This window comes from Ovis canadensis, chromosome 6 (assembly GCF_042477335.2).
Source record: "Ovis canadensis isolate MfBH-ARS-UI-01 breed Bighorn chromosome 6, ARS-UI_OviCan_v2, whole genome shotgun sequence".
NCBI classification, from domain to species: Eukaryota; Metazoa; Chordata; class Mammalia; order Artiodactyla; family Bovidae; genus Ovis; species Ovis canadensis.
This window is the reverse complement of record NC_091250.1, coordinates 78,065,634-78,089,975: the sequence shown is the minus strand read 5'-3', so window position 1 is coordinate 78,089,975 and position 24,342 is coordinate 78,065,634. Positions and strand designations below refer to the sequence as shown.

At 39.4% G+C, this 24,342-nt stretch overlaps 1 protein-coding gene across 1 annotated transcript in view; it reads right to left on the bottom strand.

Annotated features, from left to right (window-relative positions):
• Positions 1 to 24,043, bottom strand: part of GRXCR1 (glutaredoxin and cysteine rich domain containing 1) — a 136,328-nt gene extending 112,285 nt beyond the window's left edge. The window contains exon 1 of the mRNA XM_069594054.1: positions 23,642 to 24,043. Coding sequence (XP_069450155.1) covers positions 23,642 to 24,043 — 402 coding nt within the window. The remainder of the gene's footprint in view (positions 1 to 23,641) is intronic.
• Positions 24,044 to 24,342: the final 299 nt, after the last annotated feature.

Sequence of the window (24,342 nt, the reverse complement as noted above, 5' to 3'; positions counted from 1 at the left end):
GCTACAGTCCATGAGGTCGCAAGAGTCGGACACAACTGAGTGACTTTCGCTACTACTACTATACTTGATTAGTGGATTTATACAGGTGTAGGATTGGGAGTAGAATTATCTGTTGGCTGGAATTTAATTTATTTGTTCAAAATAATTTTCTCTAAGAGATATCCAATCAAATGGCATTGCAACTTTAGGTTTAGAGGTGCCCCAGCTCCATGTTCCAAGCAGCATTGTGTTGTATTATTCAGTCCCTAAGTTGTGTCCAACTCTTTGTGACCCCATGAACTGCAGTGAACACCAGGCTTCCCTGTCCTTCACTATTTCTCGGAGTTTGCTAAAACTCAAGTCCATTGAGTCAGAGATGCCATCCAACCATCTCATCCTCTGTTGCCTCCTTATCCTTTTGTATTCATCTTTTTTTTAAAACTAAACAGCAATGTACTCATTATGTAATTTTATTAGATGAATGGATGGGTATGAAACAAAGAGGTAAAAGTAGTTTTATGCTGGTAGAATTATTCTATGATTCTTGTTTCTTCCTTACACTTTTTATATTCTTCATGAATTTCTAATAGTGAGAATATATTTTACAATCGTATTAATATAAATATATATGGATATATTCACAATAAAAGCGAAAGCATATCTGGCTAGTTTTCCTTACAGTTTTCATTTACGAGGTCCATCTACCTTATTTTTCTTCCTATTCAGTAAAATAAGCTTTAAAATGTAGCAATTACCTTTCATATAGTACAGGGGTTATTACCTGGGGCACTGATTTTCTCCTAGACAGAGTAGTTTGAGCTGTCCAATCTCTTCTGAACATAGTTCCCGAATTTTGGAGAGTTTCCCCCTCTGTAATCCCCAAAACATAGCCAGAAGTCACTGTCCTAGGCCCTCTTGTTGCTGACATCATACACGTAATGGGTGTTGCCAATCAGATGCATCACATGAGTCTTCAGCTGGCAAGCTAATGTTATAAGGATGCCGAGATGAATGGCATTTATCCCAGGTGAATACAACCACAGTGGCTCAATGGTCATCTTTCCCAGCATCAGGGTCTTTTCCAGTAAGTCAGTTCTTTGTATCAGGTGGCCAAAGCCTAGGAGCTTCAGCTTCAGCATCAATCCTTTCAATGAATACTCAGGGTTGATTTCCTTTAGGAATGATTGGTTTGATCTCCTTAATGTCCCAGGGACTCTCAAGAGTCTTCTCCAGCACTACAATTCGAAAGTATCAATTCTTCAGTGTTCATGGCAACCCACTCCAGTATTCTTGCCTGGAGAATTCCGTGGGCAGAGAAGCCTGGCAGGCTACAGTCCACGGGGTCGCAATGAGTTGGACTTGACTGAACAACTAACACACAACCTTCTGTATGGTCCAACTCTCACATCTGTACTTGACTACTGGGAAAACCATAGCTTTGATTAGATGGACCTATGTCATCAAAGTGGGCTATGTTTTTTAATACACTATCTAGTTCTATCAAAGCTTTCCCTCCAAGAAGCAAGGGTCTGTTCATTTCATGGTTGCAATCTATCTGAAGTGATTTTGGAGCCCCCAAAAATAAAGTCTATCACTATTTTCACTGTTTCTCCATTTATTTGCCATGAAGTGATGAGAACAGATGCCATGATATTAGTTTTCTGAATGTTGAGTTTTAAGCTAACGTCTTCACCCTCCTCTTTCACTATTATCAAGAGGCTGTTTAGTTCTTTTTCACTTTCTGCCATAAGGGTGATATAATCTACATGTCTGAGGTTATTGATATTTCTCCTGGCAATCTTGATTCCAGCTGGTGTTTCATCCAGTCCAGCATTTCTCATTATGTACTCTGCATATAAGTTAAATAAGCAGGGTGACAACATACAACCTTGACATACTCCTTTCCCAATTTGGAACCAGTCTATTGTTCCATGACCAGTTCTGTTTCTTCCTGACCTGCATACAGATTTCTCAGGAGGCAGGTAAGGTGCTCTGGTATTCCCATCTCTTTCAGAATTTTCCATGGTTTGTTGTGATCCACACAGTCAAAGGCTTTGGCATAGTCAATAAAGCAGAAGTGGATGTTTTTCTGGAATTTTCTCCCTTTTTCAATGATCCAACAGATGTTGGAAATTTGATCTCCGGTTCCTCTGCCTTTTCTAAATTCAACTTGAACATCTGGAAGTTCACAGTTCACGTCCTGTTGAAGCCTGGCTTGGAGAATTCCGAGCATTACTTTGCTAGCGTGTGAAATTAGTGCAATAGTGGTAGTTTGTGCACTCTTTGGCGTTGCCTTTCGTTGGGATTGGAATGAAAACTGATCTTTTCTAGTCCTGTGGCCACTGCTGAATTTCCTAAATTTGCTGACATATTGAGTTCAGCATTTTCACAACATCATTTTAGGACTTGAAATAGCTCAACTGGAATTCCATCACTTCCACTGGCTTTGTTCATAGTGATGCTTCCTAAGGCCCACTTGATTTCACATTCCAGGATGTCTGGCTCTAGGTGAGTGATCACACCATCATTGATTATCTGGGTCATGAAGATCTTTTTTGTATGCACATGAAGTACACTGCATTAAATAAACAGGGTGACAATGTACAGCCTTGATGTACTCCTTTCCCACTTTTGAAAGAGACTGAAGCGACTTAGCAGCAGCAGTTGTTCCATATCTGATTCTAAATGTTGCTCTTTGACCTACATACAGGTTTCACAGGAGGCAGGTAAGGCGGTTTGGTATTCCCAGCTCTTTAAGAATTCTCCACAGGCAAAGGCTTTTGCATAGTCAATGCGGCAGAAATAGACGTTTTTCTGCAATTCCCTCGCTCTCTCTATGATCCAACGGATGTTGGCAATTTGATCTCTGGTTCCACTGCCTTTTCTTTTTTTTATAAATTTATTTATTTTAATTGGAGGTTAATTACTTTACAATATTGTATTGGTTTTGCCATACATCAACATGAATCCACCACAGGTATACACGTGTTCCCCATCCTGAACCCCCCTCCCTCCTCCCTCCCCGTACCATCCCTCTGGGTCATCCCAGTGCACCAGCCCCAATCATCCTGTATCATGCATCGAACCTGGACTGGCGATTCATTTCATATATGATATTATACATATTTCAATGCCACTCTCCCAAATCATCCCACCCTTGCCCTCTCCCACACAGTCCAAAAGACTGTTCTATACATCTGTGTCTCTTTTACTATCTCGCATACAGGGTTATCGTTACCATCTTTCTGAATTCCATATATATGTATTAGTATACTGTATTGGTGTTTTTCTTTCTGGCTTACTTCACTCTGTATAATAGGCTCCAGTTTCATCCACCTCCTTAGAACTGATTCAAATGTATTCTTTTCAATGGCTGAGTAATACTCCATTGTGTATAGGTACTACAGCTTTCTTATCCATTCATCTACTGACGAACATCTAGGTTGCTTCCATGGCCTGGCTAAATTCAGCTAGAACATCTGAAAGTCCTAGGTTCACGTACTATTGAAGCCTAGCTGGAAGGATTTTGATCATTACCTTGCTAGCGTGAGAAATGAGTACAATTATACGGTAGTTCCCTGGTGGCTCAGACAGTAAATCATCTGTCTACAATGCAGGAGACCTGGGTTCAATCCCCAGCTTGGGAAGATCCCCTGGAGAAGAAAATGTTAAGCCACTCCAGGACTATTGCCTGGAAAATCCCATGGATGGAGGAGCCTGGTAGGCTACAGTCCATAGGGTTGCAGAGTCGGACACGACTGAGCGACTTCACTATATAGTCACTATGCGGTAGTTTAAACATTCTTTGGCATTGCCCTTTTCTGGGATTGAAATGAAAAATTGACCTTTATTGGTCCTGTAGCCACTGCTGAGTTTCCTAAATTTGCTGACATATTGAGTGCAGCATTTTAATGGCATCATCTTTTAGGATTTGAAATAGCTCAGCTGGAATCCCATCACTTCCACTAGCTTTGTTCTCAGTATTGCTTCCTAAGGTCCACTTGAATTCACACTCCAGGTTGTCTGAGTCTAGGTGAGTGACCACACCATCATGGTTATCTGGGTCACTAATACCTTTTCACATCCTGTGATTTCATATGCTATGATTCTTGCCACCTCTTCTTAATCTCTTCTGCTTCTGTTAGGCCCTTACCATTTCCATCCTTTATTGTGCCCATCTTTGCATGAAATGTTCCCTTGGTATCTACAATTTTCTTGAAGATTTCTCTAGTCTTTCCCATTCTGTTGTTTATCTCTGTTTTGTTGCATTGTTCACTTAAGAAGGCTTTCTTATCTCTCCTTGCTATTCTCTGTAACTCTACATTCATTTGGATATATCTTTCCCTTTCTCCTTTGCCTTTTGCTTCTCTTCTTCTATCAGTTATTTGTAAGGCCTCCTCGGACAAATGTTTTGCATTCTTGCATTTCTTTTTCTTTGGTATGGTTTTGGTCACCACCTCCTGTACAATGTTACAAATCTCCACCCATAGTTTTTCAGGCAGACTGTTCTCCAGATCCAATCCCTTGAATCCATTTGTCACATCTGCTGTATAATCATAAGGATTTGATTTAGGTCACACATGAATGGTCTAGAGATTTTCCCTATTCAGTTTAAGTTTGAATTTTGTAAGAAGTTCATGATCTGATACATAATCAGCTTCAGGTCTTATTTTTGCTGACTGTATAGAGCTTCTCCATCTTCAGTTGCCTATACATATGTATGAATACATATATAGGTGTCTGTGTATATATATTTTATATATATGTGTGTATAAGTATATACATATATATCTATGTATATCAGAGACCTATTTGGATACTTCCCTCACTGCTTTCAAAATATATCAATGTTTTAACTTATTTGGAATGGACTTAGATTAGATTTTCTTTTTAGGTAAAAGCAAGGCATCACAAAATCAAAATGCACTCATTCTTTTAGTCCTCAAGTACCTAAAGGACATTTATTATACAGTCAAGTACTGTAAATTTAAAATACAGTCCCTTATAAACCTATGTGGAAGGCTGGGTAGTAAACAAATTTGGGTGTTAGCGTTAGTGTTGTAATAAGAGCTATAATAAGGATATTTCAAGAACTACAGAAGCATTTAGCACTAACTAGGGGGAACCATGGAAGCTTCCAGGAAAAAGTCACATCTGGTGTTAGCTGAAAAGATTGTGTTAACTAAGAGAAAAAAGAGGCAGCATTTCAAGAAAAGAAATGAGTATACACCAAAAAAAAAAAAAGAATCAGGTTATATTAAACGAAAAGGTCTGATTAGGATACCTGTATTGGTGTGCACAGGCTGTAAGGAGACCATGTGCAGGGATGAGACAGGAAGAGTAAAAAGGAAACTCACGGAAAGCTTTACAGGTCTTGTGTGTCGGCAGACTTTTGTGTTCCACCCCACAATCATGGCTTCAGGAAACAGTTCCATATGAGTGTTAAGTCATTTTGCACTGACAGAAACTCACTGCAAGTTTGTGTCACACATCTTTGGCTTTCTGCCCCAGGTTTTCTCCAACTGCTCAGTGAGAGGCACTGGAGGAAGACCACCCAGCTCTTAGGTATTACAGCACAGAAATGTGTGCATGGACGGGGTGGGGAACATGTAAACCTCTTGGGGCAACCCTCACCAAAGGGGAAAAGTTCATAAATGCTTACCCTTATGGCTGGTGTGGACTCTGAAAGGTGTTAGAGACAATCCCAAGAAGGCCCCAGTGGGAACCAGGATGGAAGGAACCCTAGTCTCCCATGACAGTGATTAAGACATCTCCATATCAGCTTTATCCCCTACATTCCTCAATCTCTCCCTTCTGCCCTGAGATTACTCCCCAAAAAACTACCCACACACGGACCCTTATTTTACACTCTGATTTTGAGAGGAACTCAGGCTCATATCCCAGGCTGAGAAGTTTTATACGTAAATGCTACAGAAAACAATTTGCTTACTTTTAGCAAGGGAGTAACATGATTAGATTTTTAGTTCCATGAGGAAATGATCAGCCAAAGGCAAGCCTGGGGGCTGGAAAACAAAATAGGAAGCGTTTCTTCATGTCTATTGCAATAGAAACTTACTAAGCAATCCCCAGAAGTAAATAGGCTTTTTAATGAGAAAATAACACTAATGACCTTTAAAAATGGCTAACCAGATGGCACTTTCTGATTGCATTTTAGGAAAAGGAAAATGCACTAGCTCTGGTTCCAGGAAAAATGACTAATTAGTTAGAGTTTGGATTTTGGGGTTCTCTTGCTGTTCACGTTATCCTATCTTGCAATTCTTTTTAAAAAGCATTTAGTAGCCATGATCTCCTGGTATACTACTTCCAGGAGAGGGAAAAAAGCACTGATTTGTAGTATTTGCTAATCTCTGTGCTAGGAACATTTCCACTTTGGCCAGTTTCTAACTGCAATAGTTTTGACAACCAATTTGCAGATTTTATGAATACATAACCATCTTCATCCCACCACATCACTGCCATTTTCCACAGGAAAGGACTCAGGCTACTCAGAATTCTCACAACCAACTTCCTTTCTATCATTTGGAACTGCTTTCCAATGCGGTGCTATAGTGAGAGATCCCAGTATCCTGAATTTGGATCCTTTCCTCACTCAGCATCATTCCTCCACTGTCTCCAGGTACCATCGTATGTTTCCAGGGTGTAGTGGATGCTGTGGGGTCTATCCTTGACTCTCCCTTCCCTTCACCATTCTGGTACTCTATCTCTGTTGTCATGAGTGGTGGCTGCAAACTGTTCTCAGCTTCCTCTCCCTTTAGACAGAGAAGTACTCCCTTCGTCTAGGAGACTTGGGTGGGAGGGCAATTATGGACATTACCCAGAACCACATACTGGCCCACCAGTATTAACAGCTCATCTAAGACATGATGGGCAAAAAATACTAAGTGCCTGACTATAAGACACATATGCTCCAGAATGTGGGAGAAAATCCCAATAAAGATCCAAGAATTTGCAACTCCTGATGAATTATTTAGGAGTCTGGTGGTCTAGGGCATGCTGGAACTTCCCCTCAAATGGAAAGGATGAGTTGTTGTATTTTGCACCTTTTCTTTTTTGGCCACTCCACACGGCATGTAGGATCTTAATTCTCCAACCAGGGGTCCACCATGCTCCCCCTGCACTAGAAGCACAGTCTTAACCACTGGACAGCCAGGGAAATCCCTGTACCCTCTATCTCTAAGTAAAAAATGCAGTGCTGGATAGGGTTAAAAGACACACATCCATTTGTAAGTGGCGCAAAAGTTTGCCAGTCTTACAGTAAGGCTCACAAAAAGAAGGGCTTTGCAATAGCTGTAGGCCAAAGTACAAGTAGCCCTGAAGAGCCCAGCAGATCCCATGTTACTAGAGGTGTCTGAAGTGGACAAGGACACTCTGTCAAATCTCTAGCCAGGAAAGACGTAGCAGCAACCTCTAGGTTCTGTATCAAAATCACGCTGTCTGCAGAAGAAACTACACAGTATTTGAAAAGCAGCTTCTGGCATGGCCAAGCCCCTGGTAGAAATTGAGCATTTACCCTTCCAGACTAATATAATTAGTCTGGATGTATACTACTTTATAGATGTATACTGTCACAACCACAAAGTCATTTAAGATCGAGTAGGTCTAGCAACAATTCATCAGAAAATGAAATAAGATCAGGCTCAAGCAGGTTCAGAAGGCTCAAGTAAGCTACTTGAATAGGAAGGAACACTGGCCCTACCATATACCACATCATGCAGAACTGGATAGAGCTATAGAATAGCAGCCTGAAAGCATAGATGATGCATCAGCTTGGTGATGACACCTTGTGGGAAAGGATATCATTCCTCAGGATGCCAATAACATCTTAAGCCAATGGTCATTATAAGACACTATATTGCCAATATCTAGAATGCATGGGTCCAGGAACCAACGGGGAGACAGAAGAACGATCCCATTCACCATCACTTACAGTGATTGACTTGTGTTTTCCATTCCTACAACTTTCAGTCAGTTCAGTCTCTCAGTCATGTCTGACTCTTTGCAACCCCATGAATCGCAGCACGCCAGGCCTCCCTGTCCATCACCACCTCCCGGAGTTCACTCAGATTCACATCCATCGAGTCGGTGATGCCATCCAGCCATCTCATCCTCTGTCGTCCCCTTCTCCTCCTGCCCCCAATCCCTCCCAGCATCAAAGTCTTTTCCAATGAGTCAACTCTTCGCATGAGGTGGCCAAAGTACTGGAGCTTCAGCTTCAGCAACATTCCATCCAAAGAAATCCCAGGGCTGATCTCCTTCAGAATGGAATGGTCGGATCTCCTTGCAGTCCAAGGGACTCTCAAGAGTCTTCTCCAACACCACAGTTCAAAGGCATCAATTCTTCAGCACTCAGCCTTCTTCACAGTCCAACTCTCACATCTGTACATGACCACAGGAAAAAACATAGCCTTGACTAGATGGACCTTTGTTGGCAAAGTAATGTCTCTGCTTTTGAATATGCTATCTAGGTTGGTCATAACTTTCCTTCCAAGGAGTAAGTACCTTTTAATGTCATGGCTGCAGTCACCATCTGCAATGATTTTGGAGCCCAAAAAAATGAAGTCTGACACTGTTTCCACTGTTTCCCCATCTATTTCCCATGAAGTGATGGGACCACATGCCATGATCTTCGTTTTCTGAATGTTGAGCTTTAAGCCAACTTTTTCACTCTCCACTTTCACTTTATCAAAAGGCTTTTTAGTTTCTCATCACTTTCTGCCATAAGGGTGGTGTCATCTGCATATCTGAAGTTATTGATATTTCTCCTGGCAATCTTGATTCCAGCTTGTTTCTTCCAGTCCAGTGTTTCTCATGATGTACTCTGCATATAAGTTAAATAAGCAGGGTGACAATATACAGCCTTGACGTACTCCTTTTCCTATTTGGAACCAGTCTGTTGCTCCATGTCCAGTTCTAACTGTTGCTTCCTGACCTGCATACAGATTTCTCAAGAGACAGGTCAGGTGGTCCTGTATTCCCATCTCTTTCAGAATTTTCCACAGTTTATTGTGATCCACACAGTCAAAGGCTTTGGCATAGTCAATGAAGCAGAAATAGATGTTTTTCTCGAATGCTCTTGCTTTTTCCATGATCCAGCGGATATTGGCAATTTGATCTTGGTTCCTCTGCCTTTTCTAAACCCAGCTTGAACCCCATGGAAGTTCACAGATCACGTATTGCTGAAGCCTGGCTTGGAGAATTTTGAGCATTACTTTACTAGTGTGTGAGATGAGTGTAATTGTGCGGTAGTTTGAGCATTCTTTGGCATTGCCTTTCTTTGGGATTGGAATGAAAACGGACCTTTTCCAGTCCTGTGGCCACTGCTGAGTTTTCCAAATTTGTTGGCATATTGAGTGCAGCACTTTCACAGCATCATCTTTCAAAATCTGAAATAACTCAACTGGAATTCCATCACCTCCACTAGCTTTGTTTGTAGTGATGCTTTCTAAGGCCCACTTGACTTCACATTCCAGAATGTCTGGCTCTAGATGAGTGATCATACCATCATGATTATCCGGGTTGTGAAGATCTTTTTTGTACAGTTTTGTGTATTCTTGCCACCTCTTCTTAATATCTTCTGCTTCGGTTAGGTCCATACAATTTCTGTCCTTTATTGAGCCCATCTTTGCATGAAATGTTCCCTTGGTATCTCTAATTTTCCTGAAGAGATCTCTAGTCTTTCCCATTCTGTTGTTTTCCTCTATTTCTTTGCATTGATTGCTGAAGAAGGCTTTCTTATCTCTTCTTGCTATTCTTTGGAACTCTGCATTCAGATGCTTATATCTTTCCTTTTCTCCTTTGCTTTTCGCTTGTCTTCTTTTCACAGCTATTTGTAAGGCCTCCCCAGACAGCCTACAACTTTAGCTATCATTAAAACCTTGGTCCCAAAAGGGGATACTTCTACTAAACAGCATAGGACAGGGCCCATTAAACTTAAAGCTACAGCTGACATGTCGTTACCTTGGGCTCATTATAACAGTAATCCAGCTGTCATAAAAAAGGAGCTATCACACTGGATGGGGTAATTGACCCTGACTGTCAAAGGGATAAACTGTTGCTATATATTAGGGACAGATAAAAATCAGTTTGGTGCTCAGGTGCCACTTGTGGTACTTACTTGGTTTTAAATGTAAATGAGCAAGTACAGCAATCACCAGAGGCTCAGAATCCCCTGGGACTGAGAATACAGGTACTCAACCATGCCAGCTATGGTTGTGCTAGTTAAGAGGAGGTGGTCTATAGTGGAAAGTAAGAGAGGGATAAAACAAAAATCACTCTAAGACTAGCTACAGTGTGGGGGTTATAATTTATCCCACTAGCTCCCCACTAACTGGGGCATGGCTGTGCCTGGGTGGAATAAATTCCATGGGAGAAGCAAATAAGTCTGAACAGTGCAAGAAGTGGACTGTAGTGGATGCTCCAGGTTTGCCCCTAAATGCTGGGTCAGCCACCACCACCACCCCCAGCCACTGTGAATATTGCCTGCTAAAAGCTCACAGCTTCCCCTTTGTCTGGATCAATGTTTCAGCAGAATGGATGATGCCTTTTTACTACAGACATTTATATACACACATAGACACCCAACAGCCAATGACAGACAACACAGGCATGACAAACGCCAGCCCCTTCCTGAAAACGAGGACAAATCCATGTTATAATTTGTATTCCAAGCATTCAGGCTGAAGCTAGTCTCTAGACAAGATTGCTTCTTTGCTTAGCTTTCTTGCCACCCTAAACTGTTCCCTCCATCCCTTTTCTTCCGAGAGTGTTCCCTCAATAAATCACTTGTCTCAAGAATCCAGTCGCAGGTTCTCCTTCAAGGGAACTCCAAATGAAGACAAAGGAGATCTCTGGAGTCAGAAAAATAATGGAAAAATTTCAGATGGCAGATCAAAATAAAGGTCAAAATATTTGGGGACAAATGTTTTTTCATTGCTCTTTCATCAAATCGGGATGTTGTCAGCTTACGTCATGTAAAATAAATTAATATCTGACTTCCAAATTTGCTATAAGGATTGAAGAAACAGTATTAGAAAAAAGATGTGTGTGTGTGTGTGTTTGTGCGTGTGTGTGTGCACATGCTCAGTCATGTCCCCCTGGACTTTGCAACCCCATGGACTGTAGCCTGCTAGGCTCCTCTGTCCATGGAATTCTCCAGGCAAGAATACTGGAGTGGGTTGTTATTTCCTACTCCAGGGGCTCTTCCCCACCCAGGGATTGAACCCATGTCTCTTGAGTCTCCTGCATTGGCACGCAGATTCTTTACTACTGCTCCACCTGGGAAGCCCATAAGAAAGGTACCTAAGTTAATTTCTGTATGTGCAGGCATTCAAAAAAAGATTGCTCTCATTATTAATACCAATAGAATTTGCTTAAATAATTTTTTTAAAGCTTGTTTGTGACTAGTGGAATCTGGAAAGCAGCAGCAGCAAGCTAAGAGGCTTGCTGAGAAAGGTCTGCCCTGCTCTGCATGCAGAGAGCTGCTCTCTCTTTGTTCTCCACAAATGGGAAGTGAGTCTCCCTCCTTGCCTATGGAGCCCTGAGGGGATGCTTCCAAGGCAGGCGTGGAGGAGGAAGCTGTGGGAAGCTTCCCTGTGACTCAGTAGTCACTGTGTTTTGTATTTTATTTTGTTTCTGATTTAATGAAGGCAAGCAGGAGGGAAAAAATAAAGCCATATGCACTGTATAGAAGTTCATTTCTGTTTCAGGTGGCTCAGCTTAGGTCAAGTGTGGCTGACGTGCACCTTTTAAAAATTACACAATCAGGCCCTACTCTAGATATAATAGATAAGTAATATACTTAGATGTTTATGGCTGTGAGTTAATAATAAGTTGTTTACCATCCCCTCATGTCATTTGATGTTTGATGGCATCACTGATGCAATGGACATAAACTTGGGCAAACTTTGGGGGTGGTGAGGGAAAGAGAGGCCTGGCATGCTGCAGTCCATGGGGTCGCAAAGACTTGGACATGACTGGACGAACAACAACATGTCATTTGAGGTTTCTGAAGTTCTAGTATTAGAATAATGAAAGCCATCTGGTAAAAAGGTTCAAAAAACTTTTTTAAAAGGTAAAAAGCAACAAGAAAAAGGTCTAGGCCTGAGAAAACAGTTATGGCAGCCATAAATCAAAAGGAATGGATACTGAAAAAATATTTGTCTTTTCTTGAAAAGACAAGAAAAAACAAGGACAGGTAAAAACAATGCACACAGATTATACTGTAAGATCACTATTAAAATGCTTCTGTATGGTCCAATGTGAGTCAAATTGTATAAAGTAAAAATTAAGTCATATCACAGTTCTGGGTGGAATCGGATGGCTGGGTGGCATCACTGATTCAATGGATATGAGCCTGGGCAAACTCCAAGAGATGGTGAGGGACAGAGAGGCCTGCCATGCTGCAGTTCATGGGGTCATAAAGAGTCCAGCACTACTGAGAGACTGAAAAACAACAATCAGAGTTCTGGGGTAATGGTGTGGCAGGCACGGTTGCTTGCTTACCCAACAGCTGTTTCAAACTCCAGTCTCCATGCTGTCCTCTGCCACAGAGGCAAAGCCATGACTCATATTCCCAGGCTTCTATTATAGCAAGCAGTAGCCATGAAACTCTATTCTGGACATTAACTGAAAGATAATTCTTCTGAGAAATTTCTAGAATTCTCTTTTCTTTTCTGATAGAAGAGGCGAACCTACGAAGGAGCTCTCTTTTGCCACCGCTCCCTTTCTGTTTTTGACTCTGGTCTGGCAGCCATCTTGGATCCACGAGGAATTTCACAAATAAGCCAAGGATGATAGAGCAGAAAACAGGAACTGAGTTGTTTACCCCCTTATCAAGCCACCAAACAACCTCAGCAACAGCCTTTTCTGAACATCTCCTGAACTGATAAAAATGAATGCCTGTATTTTAAGCCATGTCTAGTAGTCTACTCTGTAGCTTATAGCAAAATACATCCCCTATAAACACAAATAATCCCTTGGATTAGGGTTGAAAGGTATAAAAAGTCAATCCAGGCTATTACTAAAGAAGAGATGGGAGTTATCTCTACCCAGAAGGAGCAAGCCAGGCTTTCAGGATGACAGGCGTTGTGGAGGAATGCTCAGACACAAGGCACGTGGGTGGCTGGCTGAGCTCACAGGTACAGAGCCAAACAGACACACATGTGGCCTAGCAGCCTCAGGAGGTTGAAAAGAAAATGGAAGACAAAGGTCCACGCAGAGGCCAGAGCCAAGACCGGATCTGGAACGGAGGAACTGACCTCAGGAGAACAGGTTTGTGTAGCAGAGACTAAGCCAAGTCCAGGGCCAGCAGCTGAGTTTTTTCCCAAAGAGAAGTGAGTGCAGCCAGCAAAGCCTGCTGTACCATGAAGTCTTTTCAGGAAGTCCCACGCAAGCCCTAGTTTTAAAAGATGTTATGTGAGGAGAAGAGCATCTCTAAAGACTTACAGAGTTGGGTTAGAATTCCTGCCTCTGTCTGTTTGTAAACCCTACAGTACTCACCATGTTTGACAGGAACTATGAGTTTATCTTTCTCATGAGAAGGAATTTAGCTCCTCTGAGGATAGAAATCATGCTTTGTTCATCACTCTGCCCTCACTGCCTAACAGAGTACTTAGTTAGCAATGATTGATTCAGTTTGTTTGAGGGATGAATAACAGAAATAACAGTTTTATTCACCATGTACAATGTGCCAGGCATTGTGTAAAATGCTACATACTCAGTAGTTCATTCATTTCATGGGAAATAGTTACTATCATTATCCCCACTTAACCGATGAGGAACCTGGGGTTTACAAAAGTTAAGTAAATTTCCCTAGGATACTCACCTCGGAGTTTCAGACTCTGATTCAGAAACCAAGCCATCTCCCTCCAGAGAATACTCTTACCCATTAATGGAGGGAAAGAGAGCACAAAAAGCATTTAAGACACTACCAGAGAATTAGGACATTTGTTCCTTCTTTCTCTCAGAAAGGAAACTGGGGCTTGTTTCTTAGACACACTTGGTTCTTTCCTTACTCTTGGGAATAATTGATAGCGCTATTTTTAAGAGCCCAGACATAAAATGAAGGCATACAAGACGGCAAACCCAAACGTGCAGACACACTTCAAGCCTCTCATGTGCTACATCAATAGATTTCATTGTCCAATAAGAGTCACATGTCCAAGACTACAGTCAAAGTTTGTAGAAGCGCACTCCTGTCTTCGGGTAGCCATGGCAAAACTATGTCAGTGTACCACAGGGAAAAGGGAGAAAAAACAGCCAGTAATGTAATCTACCACAAAACCTTCGTTTTCTCATAGATAAAATAAGCTTACTACACCTACCAGTTGTGGTATATAGACTAACAGCCACTCCAAAGGGGCCACGCCCTAGTCCCCACAACCTGCGAATACCTTATCTTAAGTGGCAAAAGAGATTTTGCAGAAGTGATTGTGTTAAGGATCTTAAAGTGGAAGGTTTGGCCTGGATTATACAGGAAGGCTCAGTGTAATCATAAATGTCTTTATTAAAGAAAAACGGAGGTAGAAGAACTAGAAGAAGAGATGTAATAGTGGAAGCTGAGGTCACAGTGATGCAAGACCGTGGCCAAGGAATGCGCAGCCTCCAGAAGCTGTAAAAGGCAGGAACAGAAAGATCATAGTCCAGTTAAAATCTGCACTTTATCCCCATGAGACATTTCAGACCTCTGATCTCTAGAACTGTAAAGTAATAAATTTGTGTTATTCTAAGCCACCAAGTCTGTGGCATGTTGTTTCAACAGCAGTAAGAAACTAATACATTAAGTGAGTCATTATCACTGTCCAGGAAAGTCCTGAATATGGATACTGCAGGCTTTATTTTTCACATACCCAGCATGATTGATCTGGATGCCAAAGGCCTTGTTTTCATTTCAGGGGGCAGTCATGAGTCTTGTGTCATTGAAAAGAGGTTTACTTGGGACAGTTTGGAAGGAGTTCAGCAGAATCTCAGGACATGAGAGGGCATCACTTCCATTAGATGCTCTGCAAGCCATATGCTGGTAGCTGTCAAAGGGAGGTGCTCATGAAATAGCCATGGGGTGACATGTGAACCTGGCTCTGCAGCAAAGACAGCAAGCAGTCAAGGAGAGCTGCTCTGCCAGCATTGGTTGCTTCCAGATCCCCCGTAAGTAGGGTTGTCCACAGCTTCTCCATGCTGATCCAGTTCTAATCCATGAAGCCCCGAACCCCAATCTCTAGACCCACCAACTTCCTCTAAGGTCAAAGCCCATCACCTCTCTTCCCTTCCTAAGATGACCTTCATTTAGTCTCCACCAGTCTGGGACTCTAACTTCTCCTCATTCTCTTTCCACTGACCTGTTAGAGCATAATTCCCCAGCGCCTCCTCTTCTACAACAGACTATCTCTTTCAAATAAATACTTTGGTTTTCACTATTCTTTCCAGCTGTGGACTAGCCAAGCTTTCAGAGTTTTCACATAATAAAGATCTTTAATTTCATAGCATTTCTTATGTAAGAGATACATAATGGAGGAACTTAATTCTTTCTTGGCTTAATTTTGTTGTTTAAAGATCAATAAAATAAGGAATTCTTCTCTAATTTGGTCTATTAACTGTGGGGGAGATTACATGAACAAAATGCAAATATTGGGTTGGCCAAAAAGTTCATTTAGGTTATCACATCTTATGAGGAAAAAATTTAACGAAATTTTAGGTCAACCTAATACTTCTTTCCTTCTAATGAAAGGTTCTAAGACATAAATTGTCAGCAGTTAGGTGAGATAATGAATTATTAGAAAAATAAAACTAAGCAAAGGGATCCAAATTCTTAGTTGAATGGATTTGCATATGTAAATAAACTGTCCTTAACCAAAAAAAAAAAAATTGTATATTTTATTCTGTGTATTATTTTGAAAATTCATTCCAAGCAATAATGATTGAGGGATTCATATAATTGTATAGTATGCCAATTTATACACCATTAAATGTTCATATTGCTTTTATCCCAAGTCCAAAACACTGGTTTTAGGAGAAAATATCAGAAACTCTGCAAGCATGAATATGCCACTCAAAGGATGTTTGTCTAATCCTACTGTTATACTGCTTTTATAAAGTTTGGAAACATCAGGTGTTAATTCTCTAATTATGTGGTAACCATGGGCTGCCAGTAAGAGTTCATCAAACCATTTCAAGTCATCTTGTAGAATCTGCAGGTTTGCTCAGTGTGTTGTTCTAAAGTCAGAATTGAAATAGCTTCATGGGACCTTCAAACAATTAATCTTCAAACAATTACAACCAAGCTCCCACAAATTTCAATTCATGATGATACAAGGATTCTGATAAATAGAGGAAAATGAAATATTCCAATTTAGATATTTATTGTGCTAAAGAGACAAGATTTTAATAAGATTCACAGGACTTGGATAAGTGAGTACTAAAGGGCAGAGTATTTCAGACTATTGGGGACTTATAAGGTCAAAATAAGTATCTTTAATTACATAGATTACCCTTCAGTTCTTATATCTTGATCAAAGTGAAATTAGAAAGAAAGCAAGAGTAGCTCACGAAAAGAATGTAATATAATGACAGTCTAACAATAAAAAAAGACTAAAACTGAGAAAAATATAAGCATTGGCAAATGAAGAATGGGAGCATGCCTATGATAGGTCAATGAGCAAACAGAAGGCGAAAATCCTCTGGAGATAGGATACAATGTCAGTGTTGTATCTGAATTCTCCCAGGAATCACTTTACACAACCATTCATAATATACTGTTCAGTCTTCCATGGAGGCAGAAATTAAGTTTTATTCTTCATCTTATCTAGCATAGTCCCGGCTCCGTAATAGATATGCAGTAAATGGCTATTAAATAAAGGATTGAATGAACATTAAAGATAACTCATATCAATTAAAGATAACACATCAATTAGAGAATTGATGGGAGCAAGCTACTAATACTTCACCATGCAAACTCTATTCCTATCCAATATAAGAAATCTCCAAACACAAAGAGAAGGAAATAACCACTAAGAGTATGTCACTAAATCCATTAACTCAAAGAGAGAATATTTATTGAGGTCCTAATTAGAATCACAGTATAAATACTGTTATAAAGAGTACCAAAGGGATGGCACGTGGAAAGTGGTCACAGTACTCTACAGTTTACAACAATTCTTTAATTGTACATAATAATATATCAGTAGCTGGTGACTCAGCAGTAAAGAATCCATTGGAAACACGGATTCAGTCCTTGGGTTGGGAAGATCCCATGGAGAAGGAAATGGCAACCCACTCCAGTATTCTTGCCTCGGAACTCCCATGGACAAAGGAATCCAGCAGGCTAAAGTTCATGGGGTCAGGTCGCAAAAGAATCAGACATGACTTAGTGACTAAACAACAACAGTACCAACTTCTATTTTGGTGCTTTTTTTTTTTTTCCTGCTTCTTTGATGATGTCGCCTAATTTCTTAATGTAGCTTCCTGCACCATTTGAAATTGTATCAAAAATTCTAGAATTTCTTGCCCACCGATAGCTAAGAAGGCAATATTTCCATTAGTAGATGCTTGTTTTGATAAACTATTGCATAAGAATCCCCCCAGATAAATATGATTTTAAACCCCACAATTTAATGTTTCATATACAGAAATGAAGTGCAACCTGTAATTAATTGATTAATAATGATACTACCTCGTAGAGTTGCTATGAAGAGCAAATATGCCAATGCACATAAACAATGAGAACAGTGCCTGGCATTCAGGAAGTACTTAATCAACCTTTACCATTATCATTGTTTTTCCAGAGAAGTCCAAATAAACCACTGGGACTTAAGAGTCATCAAGAGTATTGCTTCCTTTTTTCTGGAGTATTATTTTATTATCAAAGCTAGATTCAGTGAACCAGAGATGGATGAGAAGTATGTCCAGAAACTTCTGCCAATACAGATAAATAGCTGTGTGCTAAGGTCAGTGAGCAAAGCTGAGCAGCTGTTTCCTTGAGTGAACCAAGCCATTTCCCTGCTGTCTTAACTTCTCCAATCTCATGACACTTCAATCAAATGATGCTATAGAATTACAATTTAAAACTGAATAGAAGCTATTTAGCTGCAGAAAAACCTCCCGTAGGTGAAGATTGAAAGTTCAATGGACGATAAATTTAAAAATCTTCTAACCAATTGTTGAAATTTCAAAAGACCAGATTATATCATAACATGATATATTTATTCCTACATATCTTCATATTTGTTATTACAACGTTTCAAAAGGCAAAGTGAGGAATTTTTGTATAGAGTGTTATACTTTTAAAAACAAACAAAGCCAAAACAGTGAAAGATAGTTTTCTAGCTTTGGGTCAAATAACTGATTTCTCTGATATCCAACTATTTAAAAACAGACATCATCATAATAATATCCTCCTTATTTCACAAAAATTTTAGTACAATTAAGCAAAATAATGTTTGTAAAACCCTTTGCATAATATAATTGTTCTGCATTATTGTTTTATTTTATTTGTCTTAAAACATTAGAATGCTCATAAATACAAGCTCACAAGCTAGAGATATGCATATACATACACAGATGGAGGTTACATGTCTAATTTGAGTTCTTTGAAAAGAGCCACCAAATTATAGTGTGTGCTGTAGTTACTTTACTTTTTTGCATCTATTTTTCTCTAATACAGAAATGTCAAATCTGTAGAAAGAGAGGGACCTAAATTTATGGAAATTATTTAGGCAATTCTAACAGAGTATGCTTACAAAGTTTGAAGAAAAGATCAAGAAAAGATTACTGTCTGAAATGTAATTTTATAAGAATAAATTAGAAAACATTAATGACCTTAATTATCTGCATCACTGACCACTGTAAGAGCCTTTGGAAATAATGTTGCTGCTGAGAGAAAAGTGTATCTCATACTTAATCATATGAACTGGGTGGAGAGCTTGAGCAATACAGTTGTGTAATTTGTCTTGCATGAGATAACAACGAATAATTGTTTTAAACAAAAAATAAATTTTCTAAAATTTTCAAATAATAAGGAAAAGTATTATCTAGATAGAAATATCCTTAAAACAGAATTTCTTAAAGAGAACTAAAAAAGAACACCTACACTGGTAAGATTTCTGGACCTGTTTCTAAATCAACTAGAGATGGATAAATTAGGATACCAATAGGAAACCTGTCTATCAGTATACCTTTATTTATCTCTGACTCAGTAAACACCCTCCTGATGGTCTAACCTGATCAGAGTGAAAAATCATAGATCAATACATATCTTATTTCCTCATTAAACATTGAAGTCATAAAGAACACTATGAAATATTTTTCATTTAAATTTCCTTTTACGTCCTGGTCAATAATTCTTGAACTTTACTATATGCAAAGTGAAGTGAAAGTAGCTCAGTTGTGTCTGACTCTGCGAGCCCATGGACTGTAGCCCACAAGGCTCCTCTGTCCATGGAATTCTACAGACAAGAATACTGGAGTGGGTTGCCATGCCCTTCTTCAGGTTACCATATGTAAGGGTAACATAAACAGCTTCTGATACATGCCTATTTCCAGGCCATGACTATATTCTAGGCTTTCAGATTTCCAAATCGGCCCCCCTTAAGCATTACATCCTGTGATCTCTAGGAGAGATAAAAAAGTCAGGCATCTGAAAACTCATAATTTAGACCAGCACCAGGCCCTTGAGTGATTCACCAACAAACCACAATCTACAAGGGCCACTGGATAATCCAGGTGACCTTTTCCCTCTGGGTCCATCATCACCTTTAAAAACCTTGATTCGTACTGCACACCTTCAATAACCCAGAATTCTATAGGGCAATTAGTTGACAAATGAAATAAAAATTTTTTCTAATATCCTTTTTATAGACAACTTCCTATTAATTAATAAGTGCTGCTCAGAAGTATAAATGTTTGGAGTAAAAACTATTTCAGTGATTATTCTTTGCACAGTTGAAAATTTTGCAAGTCACTTACCAGAGATGGTAATAACATAATGGAAAACTAATAGAGAGAAAGCAAAGTGATTTGCATGGTTTTTCAAAGATGTTATTTATATTTAGGGTTTCCTCTCAAGTTTCAGATTGAGTGTTTTAAGATTTTATAACTTAATATCTTAAAGGAAGAGCAGGAAGAACAACCTGATCGTTTTTTCCAGCACAGTTCCTTTCTTCAAGATTTGCTGTGCATTGGAAACTTAACCAAATATCCAAGATAGGACTCCTGACTCCTCAGATTCTCTCCTCCTTGAGAGAAATTGCTACATTACAGTTCCATCTAGTTAAATTTGCTGCTTACTTCCCAAGGGATTTGGAAAATATACAGAGATCCAGGGAAGAGGTACTTCTGGCCCCTATACCGACCTATGAGTGTAATTGAATGGTAACTTCTGCTTTTACCTTCTGGGGCTTCTCTGCTACTGCATGTGGGATGCCTATGGACATGACTGACTCAGTCATCCTAAGACATATGCCTAAGACATTTGTCATCCCTTATTGACATACACATCTCTTAGCAAGCAGCAGTATCCAAGTCAGCTGTCAGGATAATACTGGGGGGATGTCTGTGCTGCTCACACAGACAGTGATGTTAATGGAGCCCCTTGAAATAGTGCAGCAAGCAGCTCTGATATAAGGTAGGAGCTCCTTTAACATTTGTCCTGGAAAGATGGGCGAATATCCCCACAATGATGGTGGCAGTGATAATAATGATGATGAAACTAGTGATAATGGCCACAATTTGTGAATATAACGTGCTGATTTCTATACAGTTATTAAAAAAAAAAAAGAATGACCAACTTGGGGGGAAAAAAAAACTGATTGACTATCAAACTCTGAGAGACCTCTGCTAGTAACCATTATTGTCTTCTTAAAGCATGGAGTGAATAGAATGAGGTTACATTATTAGAAAATGACAGTCTTGTTGGATTTTTATCTTAAAAAAAAAAGATGAACAAAATTTTATGCTAGTGCCCATTATTTGTTTTCATACCTTACCCAAGACACCATGTTGTATTTAACTGCGTTGAGCAGCTTCAGCTGCATGCAACAAATTCTGGTAAATTCTCTTTTCATTTTTTACTCTATTACCAATATCTTCAAATTTTCCTTGTTATGGCTTCTTGGATACACCCATCATTTGAAAGTGGTCATTTAATTTTCAAGTACACGGGATTTTGTTTATAAAGTATCTTTAATATTAATTTCTCATTTTGATGCTAATTTTTCATTTAGATGCTTTCTTCTCTGCAATTACCCTCTCTCCTTTTTTCAATCTAACTTTTTTGAAGCATTTCATGACTAAGTCAAAGATCTCTCTTGGTAAAGGTCACACTGCACTTGAAAATATGTGGGCTATCTTCAAATATTTTTGATATTGATCTAGCATAATTCCACAATGATAAGAGAATAGACTCTGTATGATTTCAATACCTCTAGACCGTGAAATTTTTGCACCTTGTTTTATGTCCCTGGATATGTTCCAGTGTCTCCAAGTTTACAGTCCATGGGAAAGTGAATAGAATTTGTATCCTACTGTTGTGTGAAATGGAGAAGGCAATGGCACCCCACTCCAGTACGCTTGCCTGGAAAATCCCATGGACTGAGGAGCCTACCTACAGTCCATGGGGTCAACAAGAGTCAGACACGACTGAGCGACTTCACTTTCACTTTTCACTTTCATGCACTGGAGAAGGAAATGGCAACCGACTCCAGTGTTCTTGCCTGGAGAATCCCGGGGACAGAGGAGCCTGGTGGGCTGCCATCTAAGGGATTGCACAGAGTCGGACACGACTGAAGCGACTTAGCAGCAGCAGTAGTTTTGTGAAAACTATATAAATCTTAATTATCTTGAATTGGTTCATAGTGCTTTTCAGGCCTAATATATCCTTCTACTTCTCTGTGTATTCATTCTATTAATTTTTGAGAGTTTGATATTGAAACACCAAGTAAAACTCTTAATTTATCTACTTAAAAAATAATTGTAATGTATAGTGGAACTATATGTAACCTTGTTTTGTATTTTCTAAGTCTCCTATAAATGTGTTACTATACTTTCATAATTAAAAAAAATTAAAATATTTAAAAAAGATGTAATTAAGCATAAAAATCTAAATAAATATTGTAACCTAATCTAGGACTAAAATTTTGACCTTGGAATTTCCTCTGTTTTGTATTTGAGTTTATAACCTCATTAGGATTAAGCCACAGAGAGGAAAAGCTTTCCTCTTGCAGGCTTTGAAGGTTTAAGGTATTTACTCATAAATGATAGGTTTCTTGGGAGATTTGAACAACAAATTCTAATCCAAGGGCCAAAATTAGTACAGGAGTTTTGTAAATAACCCTCCAAATTATAAAGCAGGTGAAGTCATGACAAGCTAAATTAATCACAAGAATGCAAACAGTTATAAACGTAATCGTTATAGTGTCTTGTTCTACACTTTAGCAATAACAATTTCTGCACTGGGTGAAACATACAGGGCACTGAGATGAACTCAGCCTAATGACTAGAACACCACCTAGGATTATTTTCAACCTAGTGAAACATACTCACCAATTTCTGATGTTTGGTTTTCAACCCCCACTCCTAATCTATAAAATCTGTCATAGGTAAATTCTGTATATGGAAAAAAAAAAATTTGAGCTGAAAAGCTTTTACCCTTTAGTTTCTTTTCTAAATCCTCATAATGTGACCTTTCCCAATACTTCCTTTAAATCAAAAATAAAAGTCTTTGGTTAAATTCCCCACCGCTCCCATGTCCTTATTTAATGTCAAGGCACTGGAATATTCATCATGAGAGATCATTTTATTTAAATATTGAAAATAATATAAAATGGTATTACAATGAAAAAATATTGGCTTGCTACTTTAAAGGTAGTGATTATGAATTCCATTCATGAAATGAAGATTCCTGTTTTTAACAGAAAATCATTTCACCAATGCTCCCAGGCAATTTCAAAACCTTGTATTAACATAAGATTATTGCCAATGGCTCCAGGATGAATAATGCATTCCTACATTACGGTGCATAATCTATCATATTTTAAAGACGAACTTCTTACTATAAAATCTGGATCCAAACTATACATTTATAGAAGAATAACTTTTTCAAGTACTGCTCTAGAGTTCTTAAGTCAAATTAATGGAGTAAAGTACCTTAGATGAAATGTGCAATCTCACCAGGAAAGGGAAAAAGTCAAATCAGCCTTTTATCTTCATAACATTCCAACTAAATCCAACTCCACTCAACGTAGCACTCAATCTTTTCTAGTTTAAATGTCTACACAAGTGATGACAAATGGTAAACTGTGTATTAAGGATGAGTAACCAGAAATTAATGCCTAAACTTTGCTCAAATGCTTTGAACACTATAATCTGTCTTCTTCCCTTCCTTGGCTAAGAAACACATATTGTTTTAGTCATTATGTATTAGAAGACTACTTAAAAGTTAGGAATTTGGCTTTGAGAAATCAATCTAGTTTGCTAAGCATTTGACCATATTTTAAATTGATGGCTGTTGAGACAATAGCCTAGATGCAGAAGTGACTCATAAAATGTGTCATAGTCATGACTAAGAGAGGCTTGCTTTAAACTGGAGAACAGAGGTGTTGAGACAGTGAGTTAGAAACAAAGATCAGGAAGGAGGGACAAAGTACAAATGACTTACCTGTAATACTTTGGTCAAATTGTTAAATAGAGCTTGTCCAGCACTGACTTTATATTTAACACCTCTGACTGTGCCATTCTTGCTTAAAATGTTGACTCTTCTTGTCCCAAACCCCTTCTCGCTGGCTGCCCTTGCTAACACCAGTAAGTTATCCTGGTCATTCTCCTGTTCATCACCTTCTGATCCTATGTGGCCATTCTGCTGTCCATCAGACTCACTGAGCCCATCTATGCCACAGATACTGGCACATTCAGAATCCAGAGAGCCTGCTGGCCGTCCATCTTCATACACCTCCCTCAGAACTCTCCCACTGTGAGATGATGCTATCCGAAATCGGACTTTCCGTGGTCTGTCAGTTTCTGGCTTCACCTCCCGCTTCAGCATGGTCCCATCCACCCACATAATAAACAGTTCACATAGTTCTGGATCCCTTGTTACTGCATTAGTCTACCTGCCACATAGCAATATCAGGGCCTAATTCTAGTGGCAGTAGCACTTGCATGAAACTAACATCGAAAGGAAAGAAGATTCCCAGGAACTTACAGTGCATCTCTGCTATTAATAATGAATGTGTGTGTGTCTGTGTGTGTGTGTGTGTGCGCGTGCGGGCGCGCGCGCGCTATGGCTACCTTTAAACTAAAACCTGCAAAGTGATCCCAACCTTTAAATATTAAATAGCCATGGTGGACTCTTCAGCAAGA